The 17,864-nt window shown below is 31.9% G+C and overlaps 4 protein-coding genes across 4 annotated transcripts; 3 read left to right on the plus strand and 1 right to left on the minus strand.

Moving 5' to 3' along the window:
* Positions 1 to 302: 302 nt before the first annotated feature.
* LOC124915201 (glycerol-3-phosphate acyltransferase 9) lies at positions 303 to 6,459 on the plus strand. The gene is made up of 12 exons (XM_047455876.1): positions 303 to 515; positions 633 to 690; positions 1,274 to 1,392; positions 1,613 to 1,706; positions 2,484 to 2,579; positions 2,659 to 2,755; positions 3,362 to 3,449; positions 3,522 to 3,618; positions 3,717 to 3,802; positions 4,400 to 4,519; positions 4,602 to 4,700; positions 6,059 to 6,459. The coding sequence occupies exons 1-12, from the start codon at positions 406 to 408 to the stop codon at positions 6,108 to 6,110; spliced, it is 1,116 nt and encodes a 371-aa protein (XP_047311832.1). The 5' UTR covers positions 303 to 405; the 3' UTR covers positions 6,111 to 6,459.
* A 1,278-nt stretch (positions 6,460 to 7,737) lies between these two features.
* LOC124915455 (isocitrate dehydrogenase [NAD] regulatory subunit 1, mitochondrial) lies at positions 7,738 to 10,276 on the plus strand. The gene is made up of 4 exons (XM_047456169.1): positions 7,738 to 8,429; positions 8,514 to 8,753; positions 9,590 to 9,668; positions 9,755 to 10,276. Exons 1-4 carry the CDS (start codon positions 7,932 to 7,934, stop codon positions 10,027 to 10,029), a joined length of 1,092 nt encoding a protein of 363 aa, XP_047312125.1. The 5' UTR covers positions 7,738 to 7,931; the 3' UTR covers positions 10,030 to 10,276.
* A 1,370-nt stretch (positions 10,277 to 11,646) lies between these two features.
* Positions 11,647 to 13,915, plus strand: LOC124915217 (small nuclear ribonucleoprotein SmD3b-like). The gene is made up of 5 exons (XM_047455893.1): positions 11,647 to 11,915; positions 13,024 to 13,076; positions 13,181 to 13,247; positions 13,411 to 13,467; positions 13,561 to 13,915. The coding sequence occupies exons 1-5, from the start codon at positions 11,757 to 11,759 to the stop codon at positions 13,630 to 13,632; spliced, it is 408 nt and encodes a 135-aa protein (XP_047311849.1). The 5' UTR covers positions 11,647 to 11,756; the 3' UTR covers positions 13,633 to 13,915.
* A 13-nt stretch (positions 13,916 to 13,928) lies between these two features.
* LOC124915216 (sorcin-like) lies at positions 13,929 to 16,768 on the minus strand. Its single transcript, XM_047455892.1, has 10 exons — positions 16,627 to 16,768; positions 16,472 to 16,530; positions 16,360 to 16,400; positions 16,246 to 16,277; positions 15,860 to 15,888; positions 15,065 to 15,101; positions 14,707 to 14,763; positions 14,551 to 14,627; positions 14,233 to 14,306; positions 13,929 to 14,159 (listed from the first exon to the last, which is right to left on the minus strand). Exons 1-10 carry the CDS (start codon positions 16,732 to 16,734, stop codon positions 14,140 to 14,142), a joined length of 534 nt encoding a protein of 177 aa, XP_047311848.1. The 5' UTR covers positions 16,735 to 16,768; the 3' UTR covers positions 13,929 to 14,139.
* Between the last annotated feature and the right edge of the window lie 1,096 nt (positions 16,769 to 17,864).

Below are 17,864 nucleotides of genomic sequence, written 5' to 3' on the forward strand. Positions count from 1 at the left end.
ACTCGGTGTAAGTCTGTTCGAACTAAAAATGACAATGGATATTTGTATTCTCGATATACGTGAGTACCCCGATGATTGGGTTCGGGTATTTTAAATCGGAGTCGAGAATAGAGAATGTAAGAAATCCAAATCCGATACTCGAAATATTAAATAAATAAAATTGAACATTATTAAAATTTGGGAAAAAATTACAGAACTTTAATATTAAAAATGGAGAGATAGTAGTCAAAAATTGATCTGGCAAATGGGGCAGATTTGAGTGTGAAACGTGTGAAGTGGGGTCATGGTGAATGGGTGAAGAAGAAGAAGATATAATCTTGTTCAGGTCGTTTGTTCCGCTGCTGCTGCTGCTGCCTATTGTTCTCTCCGGTCTTTTCTCCATCCAGATTTGAGCCAAACAACACTATGAGTAAGCTAATCACATCCAGTTCCGAATTGGATTTGGATCGCCCTAATCTTGAAGATTATCTTTCCCCTTCTGAATCCATCCAAGAGCCCCGAGGCAAACTACGATTGTACATCTTTTTCTCCGTCTTCTTTCTTTCTATCTATCTATCTATCTATCTATCTATCTATTGCTCTTCTCAATTCATCTTCTCATAACTAATTCACAATCTTACGAATTTCTTCAGGCGTGATTTACTTGACATTTCACCTACCTTGACTGAGGCAGCCGGAGCTATAATCGATGTAACTCTCCATTGTACCCATTTTTCTCACTTTTGTGTATTCTAACCCATTAACTGACTTATGATGATACCCACATGAATACAAGGTCTGCTTGCTTATCTTTTGAACCAATCTTCTTGCTTCTGAAATGTGTCTAGTTTCCTTGTTGCTTGGTTCATCTGTGAATTTCTTAAAGAACTTTGTTTTAACTAATCACCTGCGTTTCTGAGTTAGAAACTGAGAACAATTAGATAACATTTTCATCATCTCAAAATTGGGTTTTGTGGTTATTTCCCATTTGAGCTCTCAGCAATTATGTATCTTTGGCTGTTCTTTGTAACTGTTTCTCCCAGTCATCATTTTCATAGTGCATATTTGGACTGAACTTATCAATTTAAACCTTTTGTTCACTGATTTTGCTGAAATTAGTTATGTATAAAGCTCGGAGATCTTTATACATATATAACTTATCATGTGCTTTGTTGCTTCTCTTTTCTCTTTGATTTGTTCATTGTTCTTCCTTATAAAGTTGTGGCTGTACAATGTAAACAAATAAGGCACATTCTTGTCTAGAGAAAACTTAATCGATGTTGATTATGTGCAGGACTCCTTCACCCGCTGTTTCAAGTCGAATCCTCCGGAACCTTGGAACTGGAATGTGTATTTATTTCCCCTGTGGTGCTTTGGAGTGTTTTTTAGATACCTGATACTATTTCCAATGAGGTTAGATTTTTTAAGACCGACTTAAAATGAAAATTGTATGTTTTTATAGGTTTTCAGCACATGTTCAATGCAATCTGTTAGCATCATTATTGATTAAACAACTGAGGCTTCTGCAACCAAATCATTCTTATACACCCCAAATATTGCAAAACTATAAATATGGTCTTGATGTTGATTAAATTAGTGCTTTCATCTCATCTAACTCCATTTTTATTTGCAGAGTTTTAACACTTACACTAGGGTGGATTATATTCCTTTCAGCCTACTTTCCCGTGCATTTATTATTGAAAGGCAAACTCAGAAAAACATTGGAGGTGAAGTTGCTTTCTAATCTTTAATATTGTCCGTCACATATTGAATTCTTCTCTTTTGTGTAATGCTACTACTGTAGCAGTTGCGCTTACTAGTCCTTTCCTTTTTGAGTTATTTAAAACCAGAATGAGTTTGAGATTTCTTGCTCCCTGCATAAACCTTTTTCCTTCCTTTTTGGTTAGCTCAATGAATTGGTCAAGAGCATTGAAGAAGCTATATAAAAGAAGGGCAATTTGTCCCATTTATTATCAATGTACTTCTAATTGTTTTAGTGTTTACCTAATGAGATATTTTTGTTCTTATTTGTAAGTTTGAGGACCATTTACATCCAGTCACAATATCAATTATCATAGCCTCATTATTGATCATCTCCAATTTTTGTCATGCTTGAGAAATATTTTCTTAAAGGATAAAACCGTGTTTGAGAAACTGTTAGCTGATTGGACTATTTGGAAAAAGGAAAAAAGAAGAGAGAGAGAGAAGGAATGCCTCCTATTAGCGGGTGATATTGATACCTAGTTCCCATTAGTTTATTACTCTCTGATCTAGGATTTGAGTTATATTAGTCTGCAAGAAAATGAATATTGGTGTATAAGAACTATTTGGATGCTGTAAGTTCACTGCAGTTATATGGATCATTTTGTTATTGATATATATATTATATTTATTTTCTGATCAAGTAGATTTTTCTTGCTCATGTGAGATTCAGATATGATTTGCTCGTCCAATCTTATACCTATAAAACAAACAATTCAATTTTGGCCATCTTTTATGAACAGAGGTACCTGGTGGAATTAATTTGCAGCTTTTTTGTTGCTTCTTGGACTGGAGTTGTCAAGTATCATGGACCACGGCCTAGCCAACGGCCAAAGCAGGTAGATCATGTTTAGCTCCTTCTTTCTTTCTAGCTTTATATTTATATACTTTTTCTCTAATTGCCAATGATTGGAGCAGGTTTTTGTGGCCAATCATACTTCAATGATTGATTTCATTGTTCTGGAGCAGATGACAGCATTTGCTGTTATTATGCAAAAGCATCCTGGTTGGGTTGGTAAGTTTCTCAGCGACTACCTTGTATATTTGCTGTTATTATGCAAAAACTTATTCAGCATGAATCTGATGAGCACTTTACAAATATCTATGACCTTACTAAAAGGTACATTAGCATCATGTAACTGCAGATTATGTTAAACATAGCTCCTTAGTCTTGTCTACTTTCATATAGATATGTATTTTCTTAGCCATTATCAGGAGGACAATATTTTGAATCCAATGATTGGTCTATTGCTTGAGGATCTCATTCCCAAAATGAGGTCAATGACTGACCTCCCTTTTCCCTCATATAGCAAATGTCAGGATGGACACTATCTATTTCAGTTGCCCTTGTAAATTTCCCAAGAAGGGTGAAAACAAGGAAAGAATATCTCATGGCTAGTTATATCCTGCGGTTACAATACATGATTTATTGCAAATGCAATATTCCTACATAATCCTAATTAAACATTCCACATAGTAGAAAAAAAAATGCCCAAATCGTCTAGACCATGGTAACTATGGTTGAGTCAGTCATTACGATGTATAGAATTATGCCAGTAAACCAGAAAGGCTTACAATGTGAAACATCATTGTTTAAACATTTATTGTTTTTCATTTGCAGGACTGTTGCAGAGCACTATTTTGGAAGGTGTTGGTTGCATATGGTTCAACAGATCAGAGGCAAAGGATCGTGAAATCGTAGCTAAAAAGTATGTGTTAGTGGGAAGGAAAGGTTATCATGTTTTTATTCATAGGTCTTATATTTTATGTTCCCTTTTCAGGTTGAGAGATCATGTTCAAGGGGCTGATAACAATCCCCTTCTTATATTCCCAGAAGGAACTTGTGTAAATAACCAGTATAGCGTTATGTTTAAAAAGGTGACAGTTAGCTTATATTTTTTTTTCAGTAAACCATACATCTTTCTTCCTATATTTGAATCATAAAAATTGTTTGGTATATCTTATCTGTTATTTAGGGTGCCTTTGAACTCGAATCCACTGTATGTCCAATTGCAATCAAGTATAACAAGATCTTCGTGGATGCTTTTTGGAACAGTAGAAAGTAAGATATCGTGAAAGCTGCAGATTATTATTTTGACACTTGTCAGTGCACCATCAGAAGGCTAATGTTTAATAAATTGGGCAGGCACCAGATAATCTCATACTCTAAAGTATTACATGTACATTTTTATCTTCTTGTAGAAAACCCTATATCTTTGTGCATTATGATTGAAACTGCATGAAAGAAAATAAGCTCCCTAGGGGTCCTTATTTAAACTAAAATTCATTATAATGGCCTAAACATAATTTAATTTACATATTAAATTGCCTGAATTCCGTCTTGTTTGTAGGGCAACTGTGCATAACAATAATCCAATTAAGTTTGATTTGGATGTCCTGTATCAGCAATAAATCATCTGTTTAGGTCTTTTTGCTATTTGTTATCTCTATGAGCTTCTAACAGAATTTTGTGTTCTAGGATTGACTGAACTTAGACTTTGATTTGTTGGATCAAAAACTTGGTCAGATTGTTAACTACTGATAGTGAGATCTACTGTGCTTTTTTTGTGTGATTGTGATTATGATTCTCTAAAATAAGTATAGGTAGGTATTGTGGTAAAAAAGTTCACTGAAACCTAAAATTGAATCCCTAATGCAGGCAATCTTTCACAATGCATCTACTTCAGCTTATGACATCTTGGGCTGTTGTATGTGATGTGTGGTATTTGGAGCCACAAAATTTGAGACCTGGAGAGACACCCATTGAATTTGCAGAAAGGTGAAAATTATATTTCCTTGCATTCTCCAAGGAATTTTCAAGTTATTACAAATTTGCTGATGAAATTCAACATATGATGCAGGGTCAGGGATATTATTTCAGTACGAGCAGGTCTTAAAAAGGTCCCTTGGGATGGATATTTGAAATACTCTCGGCCAAGCCCCAAGCACAGGGAGGGAAAGTATGTAGATCATGACCTAATAATTGAATATTTTATTGTTCTGTTACAGTATAGGGTTCCTTTGTGACATTTCCATTCTGCAGCTCCAGTTGAATCATTGTCCTTGGTGCTATTTTCATTTATAATGCAGCTTGAGCTTTAATTGATTTTTATGCTTCTTTTGTTACTACTTACTAGTATTTACTTTGAAGATTGAAAACACCAAGGCCTTGTATGATATACGGTTATTTGAATAACCAAATAACTTTGTTTGATTTAGGGTATAGAAAATTAGGTTATTTGGGTAAAAAGACAATAGGAGTATAAATATATAATAATAATGATTTTTTAAATAGAGGGTATTTGGTTGATGATTTGAATGATAACTAAATTGGTGATTATATAAATTAACCCACAACAAACAAGGCCTTACATCCTAAAAGATTGACTAGAGCAATGATCATCAGAAACTCTTTAGGGACTTAAGTTCTAATGTAAGCCTGAGAGAGCCAGAACTTGTCACTTGTAGTCTAATATGGTGTATAGTATGTAATATTAACCAATTTGAACAGTGAACAGTAAGGTAGATGTAATTGAATATAATACTTTATGTGAGTGTTCTAATTTAAATATAAAAATGGTTATTGTTAATGATGTTGATTTATGTGCTTGTTTTCATTAAAATTTTGAGGAATGGAAGCGAGTTCTGCCACTAGAAGTGACGATAGAATCATACATTCGAGAATTTTTAGTTGTATATGTAATTATATTCACTGACAGAATATGAAATTTGCAACATCTAATCGAGATCCAGAAGAGTTGGAGTTTGGGGACACTAGATTTGGGGCTTATTTGAGATAGGTTGATTTGGGATTGAAGATTGTAGAAATAAGTTGGGTCATATGACCATTTTACCCTTCCTTTATATAAATTAGTAAAGAAGAGACTTGATGGGGTTTATGAATGTGTTAATGGGATCCTTGGTCTGTGCAAATTTTGATCTAACATTATGTTTCTCCATCAGGCTCACTTTGTTTGATAATATCATTAGCTTTTAATACTTAGTTTACGATTTTATAAGCTTTGTCGGCAGAATATGCGAAGTTATTGGAATATAATGTGGAATATTGTGTTGCAAAAGCTGAAAATATACATACAATTATAAGTTTTATTTCTCAAATTTGGCTAAATCTTATAACATGAAATTTTTTAGGTAAAAATTGAACCAATATTGCAGTTTAGCAAGTTTTTTGAATTTTGTTGTCATAATACAACATTATGTGATTCTTTTCATCCTATTTGATAGTAGACAATAATTTGTATCCTTGTTATGCTAGTTATTTTCATCTAAGGGCTCATTGATCACTTTGTTTGTGCAGGCAACAAAGTTTTGCTGAATCAGTGCTTCGGCGACTGGAGGAGGAAAAATGATGAAGATAAAAGAAAGTAAGATTTAAGGTTTTCAGATCGACTTCAGTTGTTATGCTCTTCCTTTTTTCATTCGGGTTTTTCTGCTTTCTTTTTCTTCATAATAAAATTAATAATTAAGCAAGAACCTGCAGTGGGTAGTTTTTTCTTCTTCTTGTGATCTGGGTTTATTTTCGGGGTGATGGTTAGCATTACCCCTTTAAATACATCGTTTTAGTGAGAACCTGGAACTTACAGTGGGTATTTTTATATTAGAGCAAAGTTTATTTTGGCTGATAAATTTTCTGTATAGAAGAAGCATTATGTTTCATGTATGTGGTTTTCCTATTTCATTCATATCAAAGTTTATCATATTATTTGTGTGGATTATGGTTTGGTTATTTGAATAGATTATTAAAACTATATATAGAAAGGATGTATTTAAATTGGGTTGGTACAATGGATTGGATTGTTACCATGAAAACAGTCCAAAAATCAAACTAATATCACAATTTGATGAAAAATATGCTTAGAAAAACACTTCTCTTCTTTTATGTGAATTATCTTCTCAAGATTGTTATTATTTTTAATTATTAAAAATATTATTTTGATCTCAAATTTATTTACTTATAAAAAATAATAATCTAATAAAGATCATAGTTTTAAAATACCCGTTCGAAACGGTTAGATGAACAGTCCGGCTTCTAACTTCAATATATTTACTTTTCAAATTGATTTCGGTTTAACCTGATGGCCCTAACCTAACTGAAAATTTCTGGTCATTGGCCCTAACCCTAACTGAAAATTCTAACCCTAACTGAAAATTTCTGGCTCGATGACCGTGGCCATTTGGAGCTCTCATTCGGTCAGATTTGTAATTTGGATAACTTTTTTTTCTCATTAATAAAAATTGGTAAGACCGTTTGAATCGATATTCGCCTAAAAGTATGAGTTTTGCGTATTTAAATTTATGAAGTTGCTTTAAAATATGTTTAACATATTATACCGTTTTTAAATAAAATTGTTTAGAATATAAAATTTAAAATTTGAACTAAAATTAAATTTTAAAATATACTTTTAAATATTTATAAAAAAAATTTATTTATTTTAAATTTTAATATTAAAATATATAAATATATTATTTATTATCATGCTCAAAAAGTTTGACAAGTCATCAAACAAGTATTATATAAGCTTGAACTCGAATATTAAACGAATTTGTTCAAACTCGAATCGAACTTAGTCAAAATCAAACTCAAATCGAATTTTAACTAAGTCGGTTCACATGTAACTTCACTCATTTGTTTGAAAAATGATAATAAATGTTTGATTCAAATTTATAAAATAAAATGTAATTGTTTTCTATTATTTAATTATCATACAATTTTTTATTTAAATTTTATAAAAATAATTTTTTTTGATTAACTAATAAAAAAATTACTATTTTTTTTTAGGAATTTTTAGATTGGAAATGAATTAAGTTAATATTAAATGAATTAAGTTAAATTAAACTATTCAAACATAATAATTATATAATAAAAACAGTTTTTATGAGAAGAAAAATAATAATCCACACCAAACAAGGCCTTAAAAGAGATGCTGGCCGCCGAAAAAGTTTGATTCTTTTCAACTGTAGGTCTGCAATTGGCTGCCTCTTCTTCTTCTCTATCTAGACAGACCCATTATTCTCGCCCCTTCATTCCTCCTTGTCTGCGCGAATGGCTTTTCTCTGTATCTGTTAAACTATCCAAACAACCTTTCGACAGATTCCCATTTCTACAAGGAAGAAGAAGAAGAAACCTACCTGATTCAAATCAAGTCAACGATCCATCAAATCAAATCAATATGTCTAGACGAACCCTACCTCTCCTGAAGCAACTATCCTCTCGTCAATCATCCATCCGTCATGTAACCTATATGCCTCGACCAGGTGACGGTTCTCCCAGAGCAGTCACTCTAATTCCTGGCGACGGAATCGGTCCCATGGTAACCGGCGCAGTTGAACAAGTAATGGAAGCTATGCACGCCCCTCTTTACTTCGAGCGTTACGATGTTCATGGCGATATGAAGACCGTTCCTCAAGAGGTATTCGATTCCATCCGCAAGAATAAAGTATGTTTGAAAGGAGGTTTAATAACACCTGTTGGAGGTGGTGTTAGTTCTCTTAATGTTCAACTCAGGAAAGAACTTGACCTATATGCTTCACTTGTTAATTGTTTCAATCTTCCTGGTTTGCCTACACGTCATAGTAATGTTGACATTGTTGTCGTTAGAGAGAATACTGAAGGGGAGTATTCTGGACTTGAACATGAGGTTGTTCCTGGTGTTGTAGAAAGCTTAAAGGTATATTTAATATTTGCCAGTAATCCATCAATGATGTTTGTTTGTTTGTTTGTAATTGTAACTAAGCATGTGAATGTCGAGTAGGTGATAACAAAATTCTGCTCAGAAAGGATTGCAAAGTATGCGTTTGAGTATGCTTATCTGAACAACAGGAAGAAAGTAACTGCTGTTCATAAAGCCAACATTATGAAACTTGCTGATGGTCTGTTTCTAGAATCCTGTAGAGAGGTTGCAAGCAAGTATCCAAGTATTCAATATGATGAGATCATTGTTGACAACTGCTGTATGCAACTTGTTTCAAAACCAGAGCAATTTGATGTTATGGTAAGCAAGACGATTCATTCTACCTTTTTTCATTGTTTTATAAGATTTAGGGCATCATTTTGAATTGCGGATTGTTGAGATAATTCAAGTGAATCCGATGCCAAATGGAAAAACATTATCAGCTAGCTTATTTGATGTAGGGTAATTTGGAAATAATCTGTTTATAATAGGGGTTAGGCTAGCATGATCCCTTTTTAAATCAGGGCATTCTCAGTGGGAATTGAACCTTTAAACCTTTGGTCTCTTAGATAAGACCCATGACCCCCTTTTAAATTAGGGTGGCCTTAGTGGATCTATTAGCTAAGACCCTTTCCATTTGTAATCTGGGTTATTTGGGTTCAAATGACTGGCTTGTTTGATATAGGGTTTTCTTAAGATAATATGATTTTGGGAGAAAATCTTGTTTGATGAGAAAGTGGATTAATTGGGTTAAATGACTAAAATATACTTTTGTGTTTAATATTTAGATTTTATAAAAAATAAAGTAGTGTTAATTTGTTATTCTAATCCATCATTTGATTGATGATCCAAACCCTTCGTCAAAGCGAAAATGTCATTATTTTAAAATGTAATAAAAAATTAAATTAAGGATAATTTGATATTTTGATTGTTTATTTGAAGGATTTGATTGAAGAAGTCATCAAATTCACATCTCATGTAAATTCACATCTAGAAGATGGTAGAAAAATATGTTTCTAAAGAATTCTTTGGACGGTTTTTCATATTGATTTAAATTCAAAAGGTGTTTTCAAGTGAACCCAGTATTTTCTTATATGATTATTGGGTATCGATGATGAAGAAGAATCAATCAATATGAGTTTGTATTTTTGTTGTAGGTGACCCCAAATCTATATGGGAATCTAATTGCAAATACAGCAGCCGGAATTGCTGGAGGCACTGGTGTAATGCCAGGAGGTACTACTAATACTACTACTACTACTACTTATTTTATAACCGCGATTAAATATATACAAAAATGCCTTTCTTCGATATGATGATAGGTAATGTGGGAGCTGATCATGCTGTATTCGAGCAAGGTGCGTCAGCTGGAAATGTGGGAAACAAGAATGTGGTGGAACAGAAGAAAGCAAATCCTGTTGCCTTGTTATTGTCATCAGCTATGATGTTAAGACATCTTCAGTTTCCTTCGTTTGCAGACAGACTTGAAACTGCAGTCAAACGCGTGATTTCAGAGGGTAAATATCTAACTAAGGATGTTGGTGGTGATAGCTCTACTCAAGAGGTTGTTGATGCTGTTATTGCTAAACTCGACTGAAAATTCCCAGGTTTGGTTGGTTGGTTGGTTTGGGTTGAATCGAATCCAAGTATCATATTTTGTTTTTGATTATTTTTTTCATCGATATTTTCTTTTGATCTGTCTGGGTACAGGTTAACCTTATTTACATTCATCATATTCTTCTCTTCTTTTTTTTTTTCTTCTTAATAACTAATCCTGGTTAGTTATGTGGCTTGGGAAACAAACACTTTTTCCATGTGATTCAATTGATTATCAGACTTCTTCACATTGTCTTGGGAAACAAATACCTTTTATTTTTCTTCTATCTAATAAGTATGTGGATTCAAATTATATCACATTTGAAAATGATGTGCATTGCGTTTAATGTGTCTAATAATTCTATTTTGAAACATTATTTCACGAGATGTTTGATCTTAGTGAGATTTTTATGGAATTAACCAGTTACACAAGATTTTCGATTATTCAATTTTTGTGACTTTAGCAACATACATTATTGAAATAGGGTAAATTTTTATCCCATAGAACTTTTACTTTTTTTTTTGGCCTGCTGATTTCTGCTAACTATTTAGCATTAGTACCATATTTTGGGTTTCAAGCTAATTCAATGAGCCATTCTCAACTAAACCCTTTAGTATAATGGTTTCCGTTTTCACTATCTAAATTAAGAGTCAAACAAATATCACTCTTTCATGTTTAAAGATTTTTAAATTAACATAATTAAAAAAAATGAGTTTACAATTAAAATGGTATGATTCTAAGTATTTTTTTAATGATTTTATGAGTTTATAAATTATTTCAATTTTATATAAATAAATTAGATTTGTATTTACAGTTTAAAAAATAAAATTATTAGTTTTTTTAAATATATAAATTTATGTAATTAATTTTATACTTAATTCTATATACAAATAGTAATAATATATAACTAATAAGTTTTTGAATAAATTTTTTATTTGAGTAGTTTATACTTTATAAGTGAATAACAATTTAAAGTAAATTATTCACCTAACTTTATTTACCTTAATTATGTGGCTAGTAAATACTCTTTTCCATTTAGTTTGAATATTTGATTTCTTGACAATGTCTTCATTTTATTGCATTACAAATTGTGTTCACTATAATTAGTTTGAATATCTAATTGATAAGTATTTTTAAAAAAACATATTATTTGTTTTGAATTATTAGAAAATTGAGTTATTTAGAAATATATATATATATATTAAGTGTATAAAATAAATTTAATTTTAAAAATATTTTATTTAATAATTTGAATAATATAAATGTTCAAGAGAATGTAAAATGTGATAATACATTATTTAAAATTAATCTTAAATTATTTGGGTGAAAGAGATTAAAGTATATATATATATATAATGAAAATAATACTTATTTTTTTAAATATTAATTAATAAATTGAATAAAGTCACTTAAAAATCTAGATTTTATTTTTTAAAATATTATTATTATATATAATATATATATAATTAATTAAGTATAAATTTAATTTTAAAACAAATAACATTAATTAATAATTTATTTATAAATTTATAAATATAGATTTATTTAATTTATTAAAAAAATTGTATAAAAATCAGAAATAATTAAATATAAGAGATAGGAAGGCAAGCAGGCAAACTTCTCGAGTGTTTTCATCAGAAACGGCATAAGTGTTAGAGAGGCCGATTTAGGGTTTAAGGTTTTAAGCTTTAGAGAGAGAAAGAAGAAAAGAAGAAGAGAGAGAGAGAATGAGCAGGAGCTTAGGGATACCGGTGAAACTCTTGCACGAGGCGACCGGTCATGTGGTGACGGTGGAACTGAAGAGTGGAGAGCTATACAGAGGAGGTTTGGTCGAGTGCGAAGACAACTGGAACTGTCAACTCGAAAACATCACCTTCACATCTAAGGTACCGATTTCTCTTTCCCGATCCGTCAATAGTTCAGTCCTAGTGTACACATATACGCTTACATTACATCATTTGTGCTTTTTTCTTTCTTTTCTAACTGCTCAATCGCCGACTATGTATTAGCTGTTCTACTTTTTTCTATTGAGAGATTCAAATGTCAACAGAAAATCACACTGATTTGATTGATTGATTGTAAGTAAGTACCAAACACAGATAGATATTGAGATAGGGAGATTCCATATTAACAGGATGTTATGTTCTACTTTAGCTAAATGTGTAACAAAGAGAGATTAGAATAAGAGAAGAACATGAGGATTAAGGTAGACAAATTGTGAAAGTAAATGAGAAAATGTTCATCAAGTAGAGATTGTAAATACATCAGAAAGTATCCTCATTATTCACACTAGGTTGTATTTGTATTCTCTCTCGATTATCTGTTTCTCAGTAGGAAATTAGTTCAACTGTTTACATTAAGCTCAACTCCTTTCATGGGCTTGTGTTTCTCAACTGATTGATTGCATAAGGTCCTTTGGGACAATTTAGGGCAATATTTTTATCTTGAATAATTTATACCATCCTTTCCTTCTTGTTCAGTACTCTATGAGTCTCGGATATTGTATTCTTTCTTTATTTGTGAAAGCTAGGATAGAAGGAGCAAAGTACCCCAGATGAAGAGAAAGGGATATAACCAATTTTTTGTTTTTAATAGTTTTAGTATCAGAGTACAAAAGAATCAAATAAAAATAATTGGAAACATTTGTTAAAGGAAAAACAAGACCTTTGAGACAGATAAAATCATCCATTTTGGTTACACAATAGTAGTGGCTCATTCAACTTCAATACTGTTCTTTTGGGACTTTGGTGATCACACTGATCAAGAACTATACCTTCTTCAATCAACACACACTTTGTCTCTTCACATCATTGTAGAAAAACTTGTTTGATGTTCTTTAGGTTATGAATCTCATTAAAGCATACACATTCAAGATATTGTCTACTTATTATTAGGTTTGGTAAAATAATTCAACTTTATAGTTGATTTTGTGTTGAGAAAAAAGCTTCCTCAGTTATAGTTGACACACCTGTGCTTTTTTAATTCTTTGGGTAGGATGGGAAGGTTTCTCAACTGGAGCATGTTTTCATCCGGGGAAGCAAAGTGAGGTAACGAATCAATTTTCTCTACTCTTGTTTGCAATGATTTATTATATTGTTATCAGTATGCTTGATAATGAATTCCAATAAGTAAACACCCTTTGACTGTGCAGGTTCATGGTCATACCAGATATGCTAAAGAATGCTCCAATGTTCAAACGCCTCGAATCTAGAATCAAGGTGCCCATACTTCTATCTTTTTTTTTGTAATGTTAGATTTTTGTTTCAAATTAATAAGTGAGTTTCCGTTAGGCCTAAAAATATTCCAACATGGATTAAAAAACATTGTTTCTTGAACAACTTAACAACAATTAAACCACGTTGAATTGGTGCAATGATGCAGGGTAAAAGCTCTGCGTTAGGAGTTGGCCGAGGCCGTGCTGTTGCAATGCGAGCAAGGGTAAGAAAACATCCTCTCTACTCTTAAGTAGTGATTGAAGAATCAGACATTCTAACCTATCGCAAATGTTTTTGGTGTTTGTTTTCGATATAGGCTCAAGCTGCAGGGCGCGGTGGTCCCCCAGGAGGAGGAAGAGGAATGGCACCTCCACCAGTAAGGCGGTGATTGTGATGTTTGTGGAGATATTTTTCTGAGTCTAATTATCTTCTCTTATGAGGCAAGAAAAAAAGATGGTGTAAAAAAACAGTTGAAGAAAAAATTAACATCTTTTTTTTACATTTGAGTGTTGTTTTCAAACGTTTGAAACTCGAGTTATGTGATAGCCTTTCCTTAAATCTCTCATTTCTAGTATGTGTTCTTTTTTGTTAAAATTCTCTTCAGAGTAATTGAATAGAATCACTACAATTCTACTACTTCTATTCATTGTATTTTTATTGATTGTTGCATATATTACTTTCTCATCAAACAAAGCCCTAAATAAAAATAAATGTTATTACACCACAATATCAAATTTAGGTTTGTGTAATAAATAAAGATTAAAACAGTACTGAAATAATTGCAAAGGATTTGACAATCAATTCATTCCTTATACAAATTATATACAAATCCCAACTTCATCTTCTTCTTCTTCAGCCTCATCCATATAATAAAGAAACTTGGCCATCTCACCTCTCATATTCTGCAATTAGCAGCTGCAGATGAACAAATAACAATCAAAAACAAGATTTAACATAATAACCCGATGATGAAACTTGTATTACTTACTGCAGTAGATAAATTGGTTCAAATCAAGTGATATCCTTCCTTGCTTGCTTGTATCAAATGAATTGAACATGTTCCTACAAATATTATTGTATATATAATCAACATTTTTATGTTTCCTACACACCAATTCCTTCAAATGCCAGAAACCCAAATGAATCTTACTAGTAATTAACCACTAACATAATGTACTCGTGTGATGGCTCAAACGATGAATTGCAAGTCACTTCCCTACTAAGTGGAAGATTTCTATTGATCTAATCAAACATACGACGGATCCATAATATTGAAGATAATCATATAAAAACTAAACAAACATACCTTGCAGATTGTACAAATATGCAAAGGGATATGAAGTCATCAAGCCTAAATCTTCCATTCTTCTTTTGGTCAAAACTCTGAAAAATAACAAGTGAATCAAATAATTGATAAGTATTATTATACCCTTCACTCCTATAAGCATACATGTTTTTTTACCTCACAAACAGTGTAAAACGCAGGAGAGTCCAGGGAAATCCCAATTTTCAGTAATGCCTATATTCAACAACAAAATAAACAGCACAAAATAATGGAGAACAAAATGTGAGAACCAACCTACTATAAGCATGGATTAAGGTGTTTTCAACTTTTTTCTTTTCTTTTTTTGAAGAGGCTAGCACAATATCTTCTCACTACAATCAAGTTGCTTTCAGTGGAATTGAACCAGAGAGCCTCTTACTACTCTGGATGAGTGTCCTTATTTTAGGCTCTATCTGAAGCAACAGGAAATAGAAAGCACAAATCCATGCACACGAAGGATTAATATGAAAATTACTACATACATAGTGAACAATACCTCATATACATCATCAGGAACAAGATATCCACGGCCCCTGAGCATACGAAAACAACAAAAACAGTTGTAAGCCTTAGTTGCATGTGGAACGTCTCTAATCTCATTTACTTGTAAATACACACGCTAAAAGCTCCTGTTTTCCTTAGATGCTAGCTACTCCTTGTCCTTGCACTAAAGTTCTATTCTCTGTTCTTTAGTTAAGTTGTACCTAGTCTAAAATCTAAATACAAGATTCGGGTCTTATTTTGTACAGCCGAGAATAAAATGGTGCAAAGTTCAAATACATGTCTGCAATTTTAAATGTAAATGTTGGCCTGACAGGAATACTTAAATTATAACTTATGAAAAAAATTAAAAATAAGATCAAATAGCCCCATGTGCGTATAGCTGAAGATGAAGCAAGCCTTTAAACTTCCGAAAGGATCATTTAAACCCCTCAACTCGTACATATTAGATCAAATAAGACCGTCATCATTTGACTACTATGTATTCTTTTCAAGTTCCCACCTGTTATGTATAAGCACCATCTTGTTATTCATGTGAACCTTGTAACATATAATGGGATACAAAACAGCCAGAATATATAAGCTCGTTTGATCCAACATGTACTAGTTGAGAGATCATATGACCCATTTAAAAGTTTAGAGGCTTATTTCATACTTGACCACACATTCAGATGGAAAATAGAATTTATTTTTTTCAAAAACAATCCTGCCTAATCAGCCATTTTAGAGAAAAAAAACAAATACATCATAAACATGTAACAGAGAAAATACTGATTGGTCACCAAATCACCTCTCTAATTCAGAGAAGCAGTGTTGAACCTGCAATAATGACAATTACATGAAATGAGATCCCTTATCAGTGTGTTACAGAGATCAACAAGACCATAAAATACAAATCTCAGAAACACTGAAGAACTAAAAGAAGTGTATATCAATATGTATCAGGCATGTGATGATTAATTAGCACTAAAAAGTTCAGTATTTGATATGATCCAAATGCAATATCAAAGGATAGTGAATGGTTTAGAACAACTTTAGAGGCCAGAATGAATGCACATGTGATCAATGGTTTATTATAAGCAAGGCACAGACTGCAGACAATGCTTATATGCAAAAAAGACCAGAAAGAGAAGACTAATAACACAGTAAAAAATTACCCAAAATTAAAAAACTGACCTTAATAAGAAACTTGTTAAGGGCATTAAACTCTGAAAATGAAAAGAAAGAGGGAAATTAGCAAGCAGCAATCAGGAGGCATAAAGTAAGAAAATTGTAGAGAAAGAAAGTTACCTCCGAAACTCATGGTACCATTCCTGTCAAAATCGTACATCCTAGGGTAGAAAAACAAAATTAGCTGAAAATAAAGACAGTCACGAGGAGTTTGGAAGGAAAAGAAGAAAACCTGATCATCTGTTGCACAACTGAAATAGGGAAGTCTAAGTTTCCGACAGCGAAAGCTCCCTGATCGATCGTGGTCGGAAAACACAAATACAAAAATAGATGAGAAGAAAGCAAATCGAGAAGAGACAAGGAGTGAGAGAGAGAGAGAAGAAGAACCTTGAGCTGAGGTGCAGTGATGCTACCAGTCTTGTCGGAATCGACCCTGTCGAACCAATCTCTGAGAATTGCCGCGTTCTCCATTGCTGGAACCAAATTATTATTCATGCTAACCACAAATGCCTTCCTTGTCTTTCCTTATTATTTCACCACCCTTCTTTATATATATATATATATACATCACCTAATTATTTTTTGTAACTATATATATTTTTTTTATATCAATTATTTGTATTTTATTTTAATATTTATACTTATTAATAATAATAAGGACTGGTCATTGGAGGCCCATGAAATGGACCATACAAATAAAAAGATTATACTAATCAATTTTCTTAATAAAAACTTTTTAATTTATATATTAAAAATATTAGTATAATTGACAGGAAAAAATTTAATTAATTCATAATATATATATATATTAATTAATTAATAATTAAAATGGGGACCTTAAAGGTGGTCCTATATGTTGTCACATCTGGGCCTGATAATAATAAAGGTCGGTCTTACGGGTGAGCCAAGCAATCCTCCTAGGTTAGTAAGAAAATTTAAAATAATAAAATTATTATACCAATGATGGAACCTTAGATGTAATCTTACTAATTAAATTATTTACGTTAAATTTAATACAAATTTATTAATATTTTTAATACAACCAATATATATAAAGTCTACAACGACTTCTTAGATCCGAACTTATTTGAAGGCGAGAGAGGTCATTGCCTCAGGACTCCGTTTATCGAGTGACCCAATTTTTTTAATATTATATATATATTATTTTTAATATGATGCAAAAGGTTCGTCACAATTTCTACCTGCGTAATATATTGGTTGCCGTTCCCAATCCCCATATGGCAATCTCATGACCCCAAATGTATCAAACAATTGCAATCATTCTCAATCTGATCATCCACTTCAAATTTTGTTTGATTCTTCAATTTATTAATCTTAAAGGCTAAATAAAGAAATATTTTCTCTTATAAAATTACGTGAATTTGGTGAAATGTCTAAAATATGTGCAGTTTTAGTGTTTTACTTGCATTAATAGATTTTTTCTTTTTTATATTATCAATAAAATTTTGGAATTTATAGGCGAGAACTCAAAATCATAGAAATTAATTATAATTGATGTTCTAATATATTGAAACAATCAAATCCTAGTTCTATACTTCTATTGCTCCATGGTATGAATAAATGTGTTGTTGAGTTAGATTGGGTTGATTAAATTAACATTGTTT

The sequence above is a fragment of the Impatiens glandulifera genome, chromosome 9, assembly GCF_907164915.1.
Source record: "Impatiens glandulifera chromosome 9, dImpGla2.1, whole genome shotgun sequence".
Taxonomy (NCBI): Eukaryota; Viridiplantae; Streptophyta; class Magnoliopsida; order Ericales; family Balsaminaceae; genus Impatiens; species Impatiens glandulifera.

Bases quoted from the DNA above. Each gene is read 5' to 3' on its own strand.
- LOC124915201 (XM_047455876.1), top strand. From the start codon at position 406: ATGAGTAAGCTAATCACATCCAGTTCCGAATTGGATTTGGATCGCCCT. The intron at 2,580-2,658 runs GTAGATCATGTT...TGATTGGAGCAG, and splicing joins CTAGCCAACGGCCAAAGCAG to GTTTTTGTGGCCAATCATAC. The intron at 4,520-4,601 runs GTGAAAATTATA...CATATGATGCAG, and splicing joins CCCATTGAATTTGCAGAAAG to GGTCAGGGATATTATTTCAG.
- LOC124915455 (XM_047456169.1), top strand. From the start codon at position 7,932: ATGTCTAGACGAACCCTACCTCTCCTGAAGCAACTATCCTCTCGTCAA. The intron at 8,430-8,513 runs GTATATTTAATA...AATGTCGAGTAG, and splicing joins GTGTTGTAGAAAGCTTAAAG to GTGATAACAAAATTCTGCTC. The intron at 8,754-9,589 runs GTAAGCAAGACG...TTTTTGTTGTAG, and splicing joins CAGAGCAATTTGATGTTATG to GTGACCCCAAATCTATATGG.
- LOC124915217 (XM_047455893.1), top strand. From the start codon at position 11,757: ATGAGCAGGAGCTTAGGGATACCGGTGAAACTCTTGCACGAGGCGACC. The intron at 13,077-13,180 runs GTAACGAATCAA...TTGACTGTGCAG, and splicing joins ATCCGGGGAAGCAAAGTGAG to GTTCATGGTCATACCAGATA. The intron at 13,248-13,410 runs GTGCCCATACTT...GCAATGATGCAG, and splicing joins GCCTCGAATCTAGAATCAAG to GGTAAAAGCTCTGCGTTAGG.
- LOC124915216 (XM_047455892.1), bottom strand. From the start codon at position 16,734: ATGAATAATAATTTGGTTCCAGCAATGGAGAACGCGGCAATTCTCAGA. The intron at 16,531-16,626 runs GTTCTTCTTCTC...ACGATCGATCAG, and splicing joins TCACTGCACCTCAGCTCAAG to GGAGCTTTCGCTGTCGGAAA. The intron at 14,764-15,064 runs GTATTGTTCACT...TGTTGAATATAG, and splicing joins TTCCTGATGATGTATATGAG to GCATTACTGAAAATTGGGAT.